Source organism: Xenopus laevis, chromosome 4L (genome assembly GCF_017654675.1).
Source record: "Xenopus laevis strain J_2021 chromosome 4L, Xenopus_laevis_v10.1, whole genome shotgun sequence".
Classification (NCBI taxonomy): Eukaryota; Metazoa; Chordata; class Amphibia; order Anura; family Pipidae; genus Xenopus; species Xenopus laevis.
This window is the reverse complement of record NC_054377.1, coordinates 124,927,833-124,941,251: the sequence shown is the minus strand read 5'-3', so window position 1 is coordinate 124,941,251 and position 13,419 is coordinate 124,927,833. Positions and strand designations below refer to the sequence as shown.

The window sequence follows — 13,419 nt, the reverse complement described above, 5'->3', positions numbered from 1 at the left end:
ACATGACCAGGGGCAGCTGGGAAATTGACAAAATGTCTAGCCCCATGTCAGATTTCAAAATTGAATATAAAAAAATCTGTTTGCTCTTTTGAGAAATGGATTTCAGTGCAGAATTCTGCTGGAACAGCACTATTAACTGATTCATTTTGAAAAAAAAATTTTTTCCCATGACAGTATCCCTTTAAACAAATGAAATCAAAATGACAACAAATGTTATGCAGATGAACAAAATATGTTGCATACGAGACAATGGCATGATATTATCATAACTATATCATTCATGAAAAATAACAAAAACTAACTACAAATTAACTAAGCCAGTGGATGCACATGTAATAAAAGAAAGAAAAAGCCCATTTATCATCTGGAATGTCAGATAGGTCATCTAACTATTGAAGAAAGTGCATTATTTGATCGCCAGTATTGGAGTTACAGATTTCAAAATAAGGAGACCAAACCAGCCTAAAAGAATCTTTGGAAATACTTCCTTTAGTTTTAGTTATTAAGGCTTCTTGCCAACTAAGCTGATTCATATAAGAGATGATGTCCGATAATGAGGGGGGTTCCTTTTGTAACCAGAAATTAAATAAAGCTTTCCTAGAAGCAGCTAGAAAAAAGGAAGTCAATAATTTACTCACATTGGAGATAATATTTGACTTAGGAATTGCAGAAAGCATTTTAATATCTAGATGCAGTAAAGCAAAACACAGAGATAGTTTAATTTTTATCTTCAGTCTACAATATATCTTTTGGGGGGCTTCCTTTCCTAGCAGATGAATTAGAGCTCACTCAAATAACCGATTCCAGTACAAACAAAATCTAACAAAATAACTGTTTTTGCACAAATTCTGCATGTAGAGAGACAGGATTTCTGGTGATTTTAAAAGTGAGCTCTAATACATCTTCTAGGCATAAGGAGTCCCCTATAAGATATATTGGATAATTCATCTGACACCCAACTCCTGAATGAAGAGAGAATGAAGAGAAACAGATGCTGAGAGAGGAATAGTGAACATAAACTTGATTATTTCAGAAACAGTACAGCATTGTTAATTGATTGTATTTAGAAAGTTGCTTATTTCAGAATGCTGAAGCTTATATTAAATATTCATTTTAACAGTTAGCTGCATGACCAATAGAATTAGTCACTGTCATCTCATCATTTCCGCTGTTTTAAGTTTCGATTAAGTTGGCCAAACAGCCAACCTCTGCTTGGTTCCTTGCTTAAAAGTGGGGCCACAGTAAGTGCCTGTTGGAATTGTATCAAAGCCTAATGCCCCAGTAGCTCCCCATCTTCTTATATGCTGATTCACTGCACATGCTCTGTGCTGCTGTCACTTACTGAGCTTAGGGACCCACTCACAATATACAGTACATATAGAATAGAAATGTCACAATATAAGGCTGATTAGTAATTAATACTGATAATTACTACATGGCAGCACAGAAACCAGTGCAATTAGCATCAGAATTGAATAATCAGCTCTGTAGCATCAGCTTATATTACAGGCCAACCTCATTTTCTGCTTGATAATTTGTGACGATCCCTAAGCTTAGCTTCTCAACAGCTGCTCAGAGCCCACTGAGCATGTGAATGTCATAGACACTTTCCAAGATGGTGACCCCCTGTGACAAGTTTGAAGTCCTGGATCATTGCTGCTATTGACAAGCTGAATCTTTAGGCTGGTGCAATAAGTTCAGTATATAAAATATGGCATTTTTAGCCACACAAGATATCCCAGGTTTATAGAAGGTGGCTTATCTGCGCATATGTCGCAAGTCACAGTACCTTTCCAGTATTAGTCAAGTATTGCCACCTTCCTGGGATTGGTGAGCATTGGTAATGGTACAGTCATATTAACTGTGCCAAATGTTCTGCTAAAATCTAAAAGCTATATAATAAGAGTTAATAGGCCATTACTGCCGCTAGTAGCTTCAGATGATCAACAAACTAGTCTTCTCCCAACTGATCTAGGCTGACCCCACTCCAGTTACCTAGTGGCCGATCTGTATAAAAAGCGGCTTCGGGAAGGAGAGACAGCTCATGAGACACTGAGAAAATTAAAAAGTGTCCCACTCAGCTGGCACTAGTGTTAATGTATACCTTACAGCAATATGAACAGATGCAGAAAATGATTATGCTCAACTGCACTGCATGCTCAGATTAATAACTTGCAAAATTCAGAACTTGTTTACTAACCCAAGTGCAAATCACCATGTTTTTACCCACAATGCAGCATTATTTCCCATGGCTGTTGCATGTCCATGCTAAGGGGCATGTTTACTAACATTGGAGATAAATATCTGGAGAGATTTCTGGAGATGTTGCCCATGGCAACCAATCAGCAATTAGATTTAAACAGCCACAGCCAAGTTAGAAAACAAAAGCAAAGATCTGATTGGTTGCTATGGGCAACATCTCCAGAAATCTCTCCAGATATTTATCTCCAATGTTAGTAAACATGCCCCTTAGTGGTGTGTTTCACAACATGTGCATGCTTTAATTAAAAAACAAACTGTTGATGTTCTGGGCTACAGGCCAATGGCATTTATTTTTCCATTATTGTTTTTTAATCTTTGTGCACTGTAGGCAGTTCCCAGGGTCCTCCATAATGTATGTACCCCACAGATTATCAGGTACAATAACCTACTCACTTATCCACATTTGGTTACATCTCTTTTGCCTTCCTTATTGCATTGTCTTGGACCACCCCTCTCTCACCACTTGCATTTGAAACCACATGTATTGTGCAGTCCAGGGGTAACTAATTTGCAGTTAGCCTTCTTTTTTCCTTTTAATATTTAGATTTTTTTATTCTACAATACAGACTTGGAATTGCCACTGCTGGTTGCTAAGGCTTAGTTACCCCTGCAACTAAATTGTAGTTTTGAAGTGACAATAGCAGATCTAAGGACAGTTAATAGCAGTTAAAATTATGAATAACACTATGGGGCAGATTTATCAAAGTGTGAAATTAATCACATGGAAACATCACCCACGTTCTATTAATTCCTATGGGATTTTTAGAAGCATATTTATTAAATGGTGACATTTAACTCATTGATAAATACACTTCTAAACATCCCATAGGAATGAATTGAATTTGGGTGAGTTTTTCTGCTCTAGTGATGTACGGGCTGACCCAATATACGCAGGACTTGCGGGTTTGCCCGCTGGTTCCGGCTGACCCGCACCCCTATTCGCGGGTGGCGGGCGGGTCAAGGTTAAGCTCTTCTTCTTGCTCTCCTGGCCCTTCACCTTACACTGCCGGCTTCCGGGTTCTTCTTTTATAGAAGGGCGCCTGCTCCCCCCGCCCCTTTTGTGACATTGGCGGGGCGTGTCGCTGCGGGTCTATAAAAGGAAGGCGGGTGCAGGGGCATGCACAGTTGGAGGGAGGGCGGTTTCGGACATCACTAATCTGCTCCTAAATCTGAGCCTCATTTTATTACATTTCTAGTCTTTCTTTTCCAATTATTTTTATTGGTATTGCAAAATAAACAGTAAGAGCAAATTATTGACTTACAATAAAGCCCAACAGTTTACAAAATAAAAATATTATTACATATCAATCCATTGAGAATAAAGCAACAAATGTTGACTTTAAACAAAGATTCATCAAGAAACATAAAATAATATAAAATAGAAATAAAAATAAATCCTCCTCTCTACCAACCGGACAAATAAAGCATTTGCTAAATTGATGAAAAAAAAACTTACATACCATCAATCTATCTTGGAACAGAAATGGGTATATTACTAGTCTTTAACTGGCTCATGAATATAAAAGATCCCTAGTTTATTTGTCTACATATTTTCTAAGTTGGGAGCCACAACAATGGCGGCTGTCCTGCCTTAGAAATTTACGCAGCATATGCCAGAAGTGAGAGTGTGCTTTGGGGTTACGTGGCCAGTTCAAGAAGCTCTTGGGACAAAGTCTCTTCCTTGTTACAAAATACTGAGACATTTTCATTTTGTGATCCAGAATTACTAAGACCACCACATCTTTCTTTTCATCAAGCAGTCTTTGATTGGACATGAAAAAGGCATGGCGCAGAAGACCACAGTTGAACCATTCACGTGTAATAATGAAAACAGTCTTTTTGCTCCTGTAAATTGCATCATAAAGGTTCTCAATACTTGACCTCCCAGCTAACCAATCTCTTTCTTCTAAGCACAAAGTAAATGCTCCCCCCTCAGAACTTTCCAACTGCACCAGCAGCTCATGATAAACCCAGTCTTTCACAGCACTGTTCTTTGTGTTGAAGGCGATAAAAGCATCAAAATCTTCTGTGGGTTTGTCACGAAGCTTTGTGTAACTTCTGAGGGTTGCCATGATTAGGTGACCAGTATACCAGAGGTTCCAAGAAAAAAGCTTCCATATGGTGGTAATGACCATAAATGATATCACTAAAATGCTTGACCAGATAAAATATAAATGACCGTATAATTCTTGACATGACTGTGGGTCCATTGAGAGGAGAGACCTCCCTCTGAGACTATCAGGCGAGTCGCATTTCATCCCTGTGGAAAGATGTTCAACCGTTACTGTGGTCTCCATCAAGAATTTAATGAACCAATAAGCTTCACAAGTGCACTGGAAAGGGTTACCATTCACATTAAGACTATGAAGTTTTTGTAGGAAATGTTGGGGAAAGCTGGTTACATGTATAGCTTGAATGAGATTGTTACTAAGTGTAAGCTGTTTCAGCTCACTGAAGGAATCAAAGAAATCTTTGTCCAAAAAACTAATTTTATTGTTTGTCAGATTCAGATAAATAATCTTGCTTTCTGTTAGATAAGCACATAATTTTGTCAGAGCATTGAAGCCGAGGTCCAAGTTTGTAAGATTGCGCAGGTGTGCAATTTCATTCCAGTGAAAGGAATAAAGTTGATTATGGGAAAGGTTGAGTTTTTGTAGTGACTCTGGTAGGTTTTCCAAGACTTCATTTGGAATGACTGGAAGCTGATTATAACTTATATCCAATATTTTTAGACTCAGAAGATTTGTGAAGATGTTTAAGTAATTGTCTTTGCCGTACTGCCATGAGCTTCCGAGTTCATTATTCCGGAAGAGGAGTTTCTCCAAGGAATCACTCTTCAACTCCCTTGTTATCCGTAGACCGATAAGGTTATGGTTGAGGTTTAGTTCAACCAAAGATTTTAGGTTTCCAAGGAAGTTAAACCTGTGGTTTACTCCTTTCATCATAAACTGGTACTCGTTGTGTTCCATATTTAGTATCCTAAGTTTGGGAAGTTCACTTAAAGCTTTATAGTAGTATATGTCAAACCTGTTGTATGAGAGGTCCAAGTGGCGTAATGACTTTAAGTGACCAAACTGAGTTCCATTTAAGCGCTGGTTAATGTAGTTGTAGCTCATGTTAAGGCATTCAATTTCATCCATGCCCAAAAATTCATCAGGGAATATACTCCCTATGTTATTAAAAGACAAGTCAACAGAGTGATTATATTGCCAGCACTGTTGGTACTCAATCTCCTCTGCCTCCACTTGGTTAGGGCCTTCAAAACAATGAGAGTACATCCATCCTCCCTCTACTTGGTTTCCTCTATCTAAGAGAGGTGGATGTATTACCTGCCTTTGCCCATGTTCATGTTCTTGAAAAGAGATCAGGTTTTCTGACAAGTTTATTAAGCGCAGAGGTTTATATCTGAATAACATACTTAAGTTAGCCTTGAGAATAAAGTTAGTCCTAAGGCTAATGTCTCTGAGGTTGGGCAAGCTAAGCAAAGGCCTGATGCCTTCTTCATCCAGGACATTGAAGAAGTATCCAACAATTGTAATTCTCTCTAGCGCCTTCATCTTGGCCACATTAGAATTTAGGACTAGACGATCATACATTGAATAGGGCTTAAAATTAAAATCCAAATTCAGCACTTTGACTTTGGTTAGAGCTGAGAAGAATGTTTCACTTTCAAGGTTCAAGAAGTTGTCAGAGAGAACCAAACGACTGAGATTAGTCAAACTACCGAATAAAGAACTATGTAATGTGTGCAGTGAGTTCCCCCTGAGGTTTAGATAGGAAAGGTTATGAAGGCAGTCAAAAACCCCTGGGACTAGTTGCAAGGCACTGTTATTTTTGCATGGGTAGCAAGCCTGAAGAGCGTGATCACAGCGCTGGCAGTTCCACTGCAGATCAAGACTATGGAGGTTAGTCAAGTTGCACAAATCTTCACGTTCTATTTTTGAGATCTTGTTTTCTGACAAGTCAAGGGTACGAATGGAAGATGGAAGATTTTGTGGAAATGAACTAATATTGTTAAAAGATAACATCAATTCTTCTAAGGACACCGTGTTTATAAACGCAATGTCCGACAGACTAAATGTTTCACATTGCTTGCTGTAGAAACAGTTGTATCCAAGATGTATGATTTTCACATTGTTAAGCCTGGAAAATTCCCATCCTGAAATCACATGAATTTTATTTAAATTGAGATTCAAGTACTTAATATTTTCAGGAAGGGGAGGTACAGTGGTCAGGCTGTTACCACTAAGGTCTAGATTGGATAAGTTCTTCAGACTGACCAAGGCGTGCGGCTCAATGATCAACCTACAGATTTCTTTGTAAGGTCTCAGGTTGCTTGGTTGGCAATTATCACTTAGGTTAAGAGTAACAAGATTTGGTACCCCGGAGAAAGTGGAGTTAGCCAGCAACCGTATTTCATTTATTGCCAGATCAAAGACTTTGACACTCTGTGAAACGATGTGAGGGACGCATTTTAGTTGACGCTCCCTACATATAACAGTGGAAGCGTTGTTGAAATCATCACAGGGGAGAAAATGTGGAATCTTGCAGAAGGTCAGGCATGCTGCTAAAATCAAGTCCAGAGTGAGCGGCAGGAGCAATTTCCGTGTCTGTTGAGCATGGAGGGAAACAATGTTATATAAATTCAAGTATAACACTGAGTAGCTCTACATATTCCACAATTAAAGCTCCCCTTTTTATGGTTCAAAACTTGTTCACCCCCACTATGCTGATATCACTGGTGTAACTCATAACAGTCCATCTGGGCCTGTTTATTGATTTAGTTACTTTATACCAAGAACCTCTAGACAATACTGTTCATTAAAAGTAACCTAAGGCAACCTCACCTCTAATAGCTAACACTCTCTAAGTGCTAGTGCCAATAGTACAGCAAAATCACATAAGTTGCCAAGGACCTGATATGGGTATTAAACTAACCCAGGGCACTCATGAATAATGGGACTGTGGTATAAATATTGAGTGTTTATTCCCAAATTATATAAGGTATTCATGTTTTGTGTATAGTTCAATGAGTTTCTGTTCCTGAACACCTCCTTCTTGTATACAGGCTTAGGGGCAGATTCAATAAAGGACGAACTGTCGCCAGCGACCGCATTGCACCACTTCGCCAGGCGCAAATTCTTTACTACTATGCTAATTCACTAATATGCGTAGTTGCGCCCTGGGTGCCGAATGCTGGCGACTTTTCGCTAGCATTACCTCGGCAGTGCGAGCATTTCATAGCGAAGATACAATATCGTTAGTTTGTGCCTAGCGAAATTTCGCTAGTGGTCTTGTGTTTATGTCAATTTGCATATGGCGGGTAATTTAAAGTTGTATGGTGGTCTTTATTATAAATGTTGGTGCAAATGCTTGAAGTTGCCACTCATTATTACAAATGTCCAGGGAACCTTAATAAAGACAAGAGAGTTAATATAATGCCCTACACATGAGCCCACTGTAAAATGAATGTTCTGAAATGTCTGGAGACAACCCGTTTCCCAAAAAAAAGTTTGTTAGGATTTTTGCAGGCAATCCTGCTTCAAAAAAGGAAAAGTCACCAGGGTTTTGGGAACCTAAATGCATGCATGTAAGTGACATAAGACTGAGGAAGATCTAGCTGCTTCTTTTTAGCACTTCGCCTGGTCTGAGGTGGTGAAGTCAACTCTGGTGAAAGTAAAATCCGCACTTTATTGAATTTGCAGAGTAACGACCTTTCGCCAGAGCGAAAAGTTGCCTGACAGTCTCTTTCACTAGCGAATTCTCGTCTGCGCCTGTTAGCGAATTGGCGATGTCCGTGCGGATGGCAACGTTGGTGAGTTGTCGCTAGCGTTAGCCACTTTGTCCTTTAGTGAATCTGCCCCTAGTCTTTGAATACAGGTAATTTTTGGTTGATGAGTTTGCCTCTTGCCTCTAAAATATCATATGGATGCAATGGTACTAGGTCGCTGGGGTTCTCAGTTTTTTTCTGCTTTTGATGTTTTGTCTGGTTGCAATGTGGCTCCCTGGGTGGTTTCACTCTGAGTATATATGTAAATAGGAGCTTCTAGTTATGAACCCTGGCACATACCAGTCTGGTTTCACATACTCTGCACAGATCCACTTGCACTGCCACTGCATACAATGCCTGGATCTATTCCATATACTAGCTCTGATCTAATCTGATCTAGCTCTGATTTAATATACTATTAAAAACCAAGAATAATATTTATTCTTGGTTTTTAATACTGCTACAACATTGGTATAGGTGTGAAAAGCGTTAAGTGTAGGTATTGATTTTTATTTTATTGGTCAATTACTGGTCCTAACCTAGTGGCTCACCCAGGATCCCCCTGCTAAATATGTTTGCTTTTCCACTCTGTATTGCACATAGTACTTAATAATGCGAAAGTAAAACAGTATACAATGCTTTGAACAGAGAGTATGTTGGGCACTATTGGTTCTTTAAGCCGTACTGACATGTTCCAGTGTTTTACAGGAATGCTTCAGTATCAGTTTCAAGACATAATTGGTTCTATTCTTATTCTTACTAACAGTAAGTTCCCCATTTTATCCCATGTTACTATTCAGTGTGCCTTCTCCTTAGTGCTGACCTTAGAAGGGATGGGCGAATGTTTTCGCCTCGTTTTGCTGAAAAAATTACGCCCCAATGTTCCGCTTTTTATCCCATGTTGCTATTCAGTGTGCCTTCTCCTTAGTGCTGACCTTAGGGGATGGGAAGGGGGCAGAGACCCAATAGACTGTTCACATCAGTCCTCCAACACATTAAATGTAATGGTATTATTGTAAATCTAATAACTAAAGTATACGCTTATTTACTTTTTATATTATGGATATCAATCCTGGTGTCCTAGGACCCACAGGTGACTTGGTTTCCACGGATGAACCAAATCCACTTTTTTGGATTCAGCCGAATCCCAAATCTTTCATGAAGGAATTTGTCCTAATCCCGAACAGAATCTGAACCCTAATTTGTATATGCAAATATTCACATGCAAATCAAGGCAAGGAAGGGTAAAAAGAACCGCACGCACAGTGTGAGACAAGGAAAATCAATTACCAAGCCCTTGTGGCAAAACCTCAAGTCATTCAGTTCCGTCAGACAATTGGATTAGTCCTTTTTCAGCAGGATTCAGATTTGGCTGAATCATGGATTCAGTGCATCCCTAGTTTCCACCTTTTCTGCATTGCCTGGGGCCCCATGTGCTCTATCTCTGATTGTGTGCAGTGTTTTACACACATGCCCATTTATATCTTTCATCATCAGTTTCTGGGTAGAAAACAAGGGATGGTAAAGGCCTGATGAAGATTCAGAAAACTCACCATTGCCAGGGAGAGATGCCTGTGTAATCCTGGGTGTGTTCTCCTTCATGTGTAGTTAATGATTGTGCCTGTCGTGCTTCACTTTGCTGTGAGCTAATGATTTTCAGTTCTGCAAAATATTTAAAGCTATTGTAGCGGTTTCATTGGTTCCTGTTTTATATATATACAAACACAGTGGAATTTATTGTAGATTATAGCCCTAAAATCTGACCTTATTACAGTCACCTGACCAGTTGGTTCACAGGCAGACAATTGGGTTACCACTGGCAGCCCATTGACACAATGCAGCACTGCGGCTTTTGAACCTCTCACAAAGATATAACCAAGGTACCAATAACTGTAAATATTTAGAACTGTGTGTGTGCTTAGTAGTGATGTGCTGGTCAGGAAAAATTAAACCCCAACCCCGACCCTAACCTACAAAACTTTTATCCGCACCTGACCCTAACCTTCAAAATGTTGCCATTGTAGGACCAGTATATCAGAACTGCCTTAAAGGGGATGTAAATACAATTATAAATGGAACAGAAACTTCTAATGCACAAGAAATATATATTTGCACCATCCTTTCCTTGACATTAAAAACATAAAGGGATGTAAAGTGCACTAACAATTTCTCTCTTGAGGCAGGTAATCCAGCAGCTCCTGTACTGTAGGGAATAAGCTGTGGAGTTGCAGGTATAGTATAATACAGGTATGGGACCTGTTATCCAGAATGCTCGGGACCTGGGGTTTTCCGGATAACGGATCTTTCTGTAATTTGGGTCTTCATGCCTTAAGTCTACTAGAAATTAATTTATACATTAAATAAACCCAATTGTCTGGTTTTGCTTCCAATAAGGATTACTTATATCTTAGTTGGGATCAAGTACAAGCTACTGTTTTATTATTACAGAGAAAAAGGAAATCATTTTTAAAAATTTGGATTATTTGGATAAAATGGAGTCTTTGGGAGACAGCCATTCCTTAATTCGGAGCTTTCTGGATATCGGGTTTCCAGATAAGGGATCCTATACCTGTACTTTATATTTAAAGTAGGGCACACACAATACAACACGTTTTGTGCTATAGTGAACGTAATAATACAACCAACCTATGATTAAGTGAGCTGTAGCATGAAACACATAAGGCTGTGTGTGTACCTTACTTTAATTGTGAATAGAATATGCTTGCTCATACTGTGACTGTTTATTGTGGGATTTCATAAACGATTATTAATTTTTGTTCTTAGTTTATCACCTCTTGCAAAAGGGCTGGGGCATGAGTTCCTGGCAGTTACTTGGTGATCACGGATTACTTATAGACCAGCATAATATCGTTAGTTTTTACAACCATTGTTACACCGTTATTGCGCACACTGCAGTTTAAGGCTTACAGAAGAGTGCGGTGGGTAGGGAAAAATTGAGCCAGCAGGAGAAAAAGAAATATGTGCCTCCCCCAATTCTTCTGCCATATTTTTACATTTGAATGTAACTCACAGGTAATAAAGGTTGGAGACCCTTGCTTTAGAAGCAAGCAGTTCTCAAAATAAAACCATAATTAGTACCAAAAATAAGATTACTTTTCTGCCTTTAAAGTTTTTATTAATTAGCAGGTTAACATAACACTTGCCATATCATGATATAAAGTAGAACTAAACCCTTAAAATGAATATGATTCAAAATGCCATATTTTATATACTGAACTTATTGCACCAGCCTAAAGTTTCAGCTTGTCAATAACAGCAATGATCCAGGACTTCAAACTTGTCACAGGGGGGTCACCATCTTGGAAAGTGTCTGTGACACTCACATGCTCAGTAGGGATGTAGCGAACGTCGGAAAAAAAGTTCGCGAACATATTCGCGAACTTGCGCAAAAATGCGAGCGGTTCGCGAACGGTTCGCGAACCCCATAGACTTCAATGGGAAGGCGAACTTTAACATCTAGAAAAGACATTTCTGGCCAGAAAAATTATTTTAAAGTTGTTTAAAGGGTGTAACGACCTGGACAGTGGCATGCCAGAGGGGGATCAAGGGCAAAAATGTATCTGAAAAATCTGCCTGTGTGTGCTTGGAAGAGATAGTGTAGGGGGAGAGCTGTTAGTGATTTCAGGGACAGATGATAGTAAGTTTGCTGGCTAGTAATCTGCTTGATACTGCTCTGTATTGGAGGGACAGAAGTCTGCAGGGATTTGAGGGACATTTTAGCTTAGGTAGCTTTGCTGGCTAGTAATCTACTGTTCTCTTTAAACAACTGCCATACGTTGACCTTGTAGGCATTGTTTGCCCAATTTTTTTGGACGCAGCCACTGAAGCACAGTTGCCATAAAAAATATGCCATATAAATGCTGAAAATAGTAATTTTTCGCCATACGTTGACCTTGTAGACATTGTTTGCCCAGTTTTTTTGGTTGCAGCCACTGAAGCACAGTTGCCAGAAAAAATATGCCATATAAATGCTGAAAATAGTCATTTTTTGCCATACGTTGACCTTGTAGGCATTGTTTGCCCAGTTTTTTTGGTCGCAGCCACTGAAGCACAGTTGCCAGAAAAAATATGCCATATAAATGCTGAAAATAGTAATTTTTTGCCATATACGTTGAGTCAACGTATGGCAAAAAATGACTATTTTCAGCATTTATATGGCATATTTTTTCTGGCCTCTGTGCTTCAGTGGCTGCGGCCAAAAAAACTGGGCAAACAATGCCTACAAGGTCAACGTCGTTGACCTTGTAGGCATTGTTTGCCCAGTTTTTTTGGCCGCAGCCACTGAAGCACAGAGGCCAGAAAAAATATGCCATATAAATGCTGAAAATAGTCATTTTTTTGGTCGCAGCCACTGAAGCACAGTTGCCAGAAAAATTATGCCATATAAATGCTGAAAATATGCATTTTTTTGGTTGCAGCCACTGAAGCACAGAGGCCAGAAAAATTATGCCATATAAATGCTGAAAATATAAATTTTTTTGGTTGCAGCCACTGAAGCACAGAGGCCAGAAAAATTATGCCATATAAATGCAGAAAATATGCATTTTTTTGGTCGCAGCCACTGAAGCACAGTTGCCAGAAAAATTATGCCATATAAATGCTGAAAATATAAATTTTTTTGGTTGCAGCCACTGAAGCACAGAGGCCAGAAAAATTATGCCATATAAATGCTGAAAATATGCATTTTTTTGGTCGCAGCCACTGAAGCACAGTTGCCAGAAAAATTATGCCATATAAATGCTGAAAATATAAATTTTTTTGGTTGCAGCCACTGAAGCACAGAGGCCAGAAAAATTATGCCATATAAATGCTGAAAATATGCATTTTTTTGGTTGCAGCCACTGAAGCACAGAGGCCAGAAAAATTATGCCATATAAATGCAGAAAATATGCATTTTTTTGGACGCAGCCACTGAAGCACAGTTGCCAGAAAAAATATGCCATATAAATGCTGAAAATAGTCATTTTTTGCCATACGTTGACCTTGTAGACATTGTTTGCCCAGTTTTTTTGGTTGCAGCCACTGAAGCACAGAGGCCAGAAAAAATTAAACCAGTAGGGTTTGCACCCTAGTTTGTAACGGTGGCGGAGGGAGGAGGAGGACGCTAAAGGACAGCTGTGTGTGGAGTCATGAGGCTTGAAGAGAAGGACAGCTGCATAGAAGTCAGAACAAGTCTTCCGGCGTGCAGTAACCCTCCGAGATCCACCCCTCATTCATTTTAATAAAGGTCAGGTAATCGACACTTTTGTGACCTAGGCGAGTTCTCTTCTCAGTTACAATCCCTCCTGCTGCACTGAAGGTCCTTTCTGAGAGCACACTTGAGGCTGGGCAAGACAAGAGGTTCATGGCAAATTGTGACAGCTCTG

The 13,419-nt window shown here is 39.3% G+C and overlaps 1 protein-coding gene across 1 annotated transcript; it reads right to left on the bottom strand.

Annotated features, from left to right (window-relative positions):
* Positions 1 to 3,742: 3,742 nt before the first annotated feature.
* tlr9.L (toll like receptor 9 L homeolog) lies at positions 3,743 to 9,722 on the bottom strand. The gene is made up of 2 exons (XM_018258952.2): positions 9,586 to 9,722; positions 3,743 to 6,872 (listed from the first exon to the last, which is right to left on the bottom strand). The coding sequence occupies exons 1-2, from the start codon at positions 9,586 to 9,588 to the stop codon at positions 3,798 to 3,800; spliced, it is 3,078 nt and encodes a 1,025-aa protein (XP_018114441.2). The 5' UTR covers positions 9,589 to 9,722; the 3' UTR covers positions 3,743 to 3,797.
* Positions 9,723 to 13,419: the final 3,697 nt, after the last annotated feature.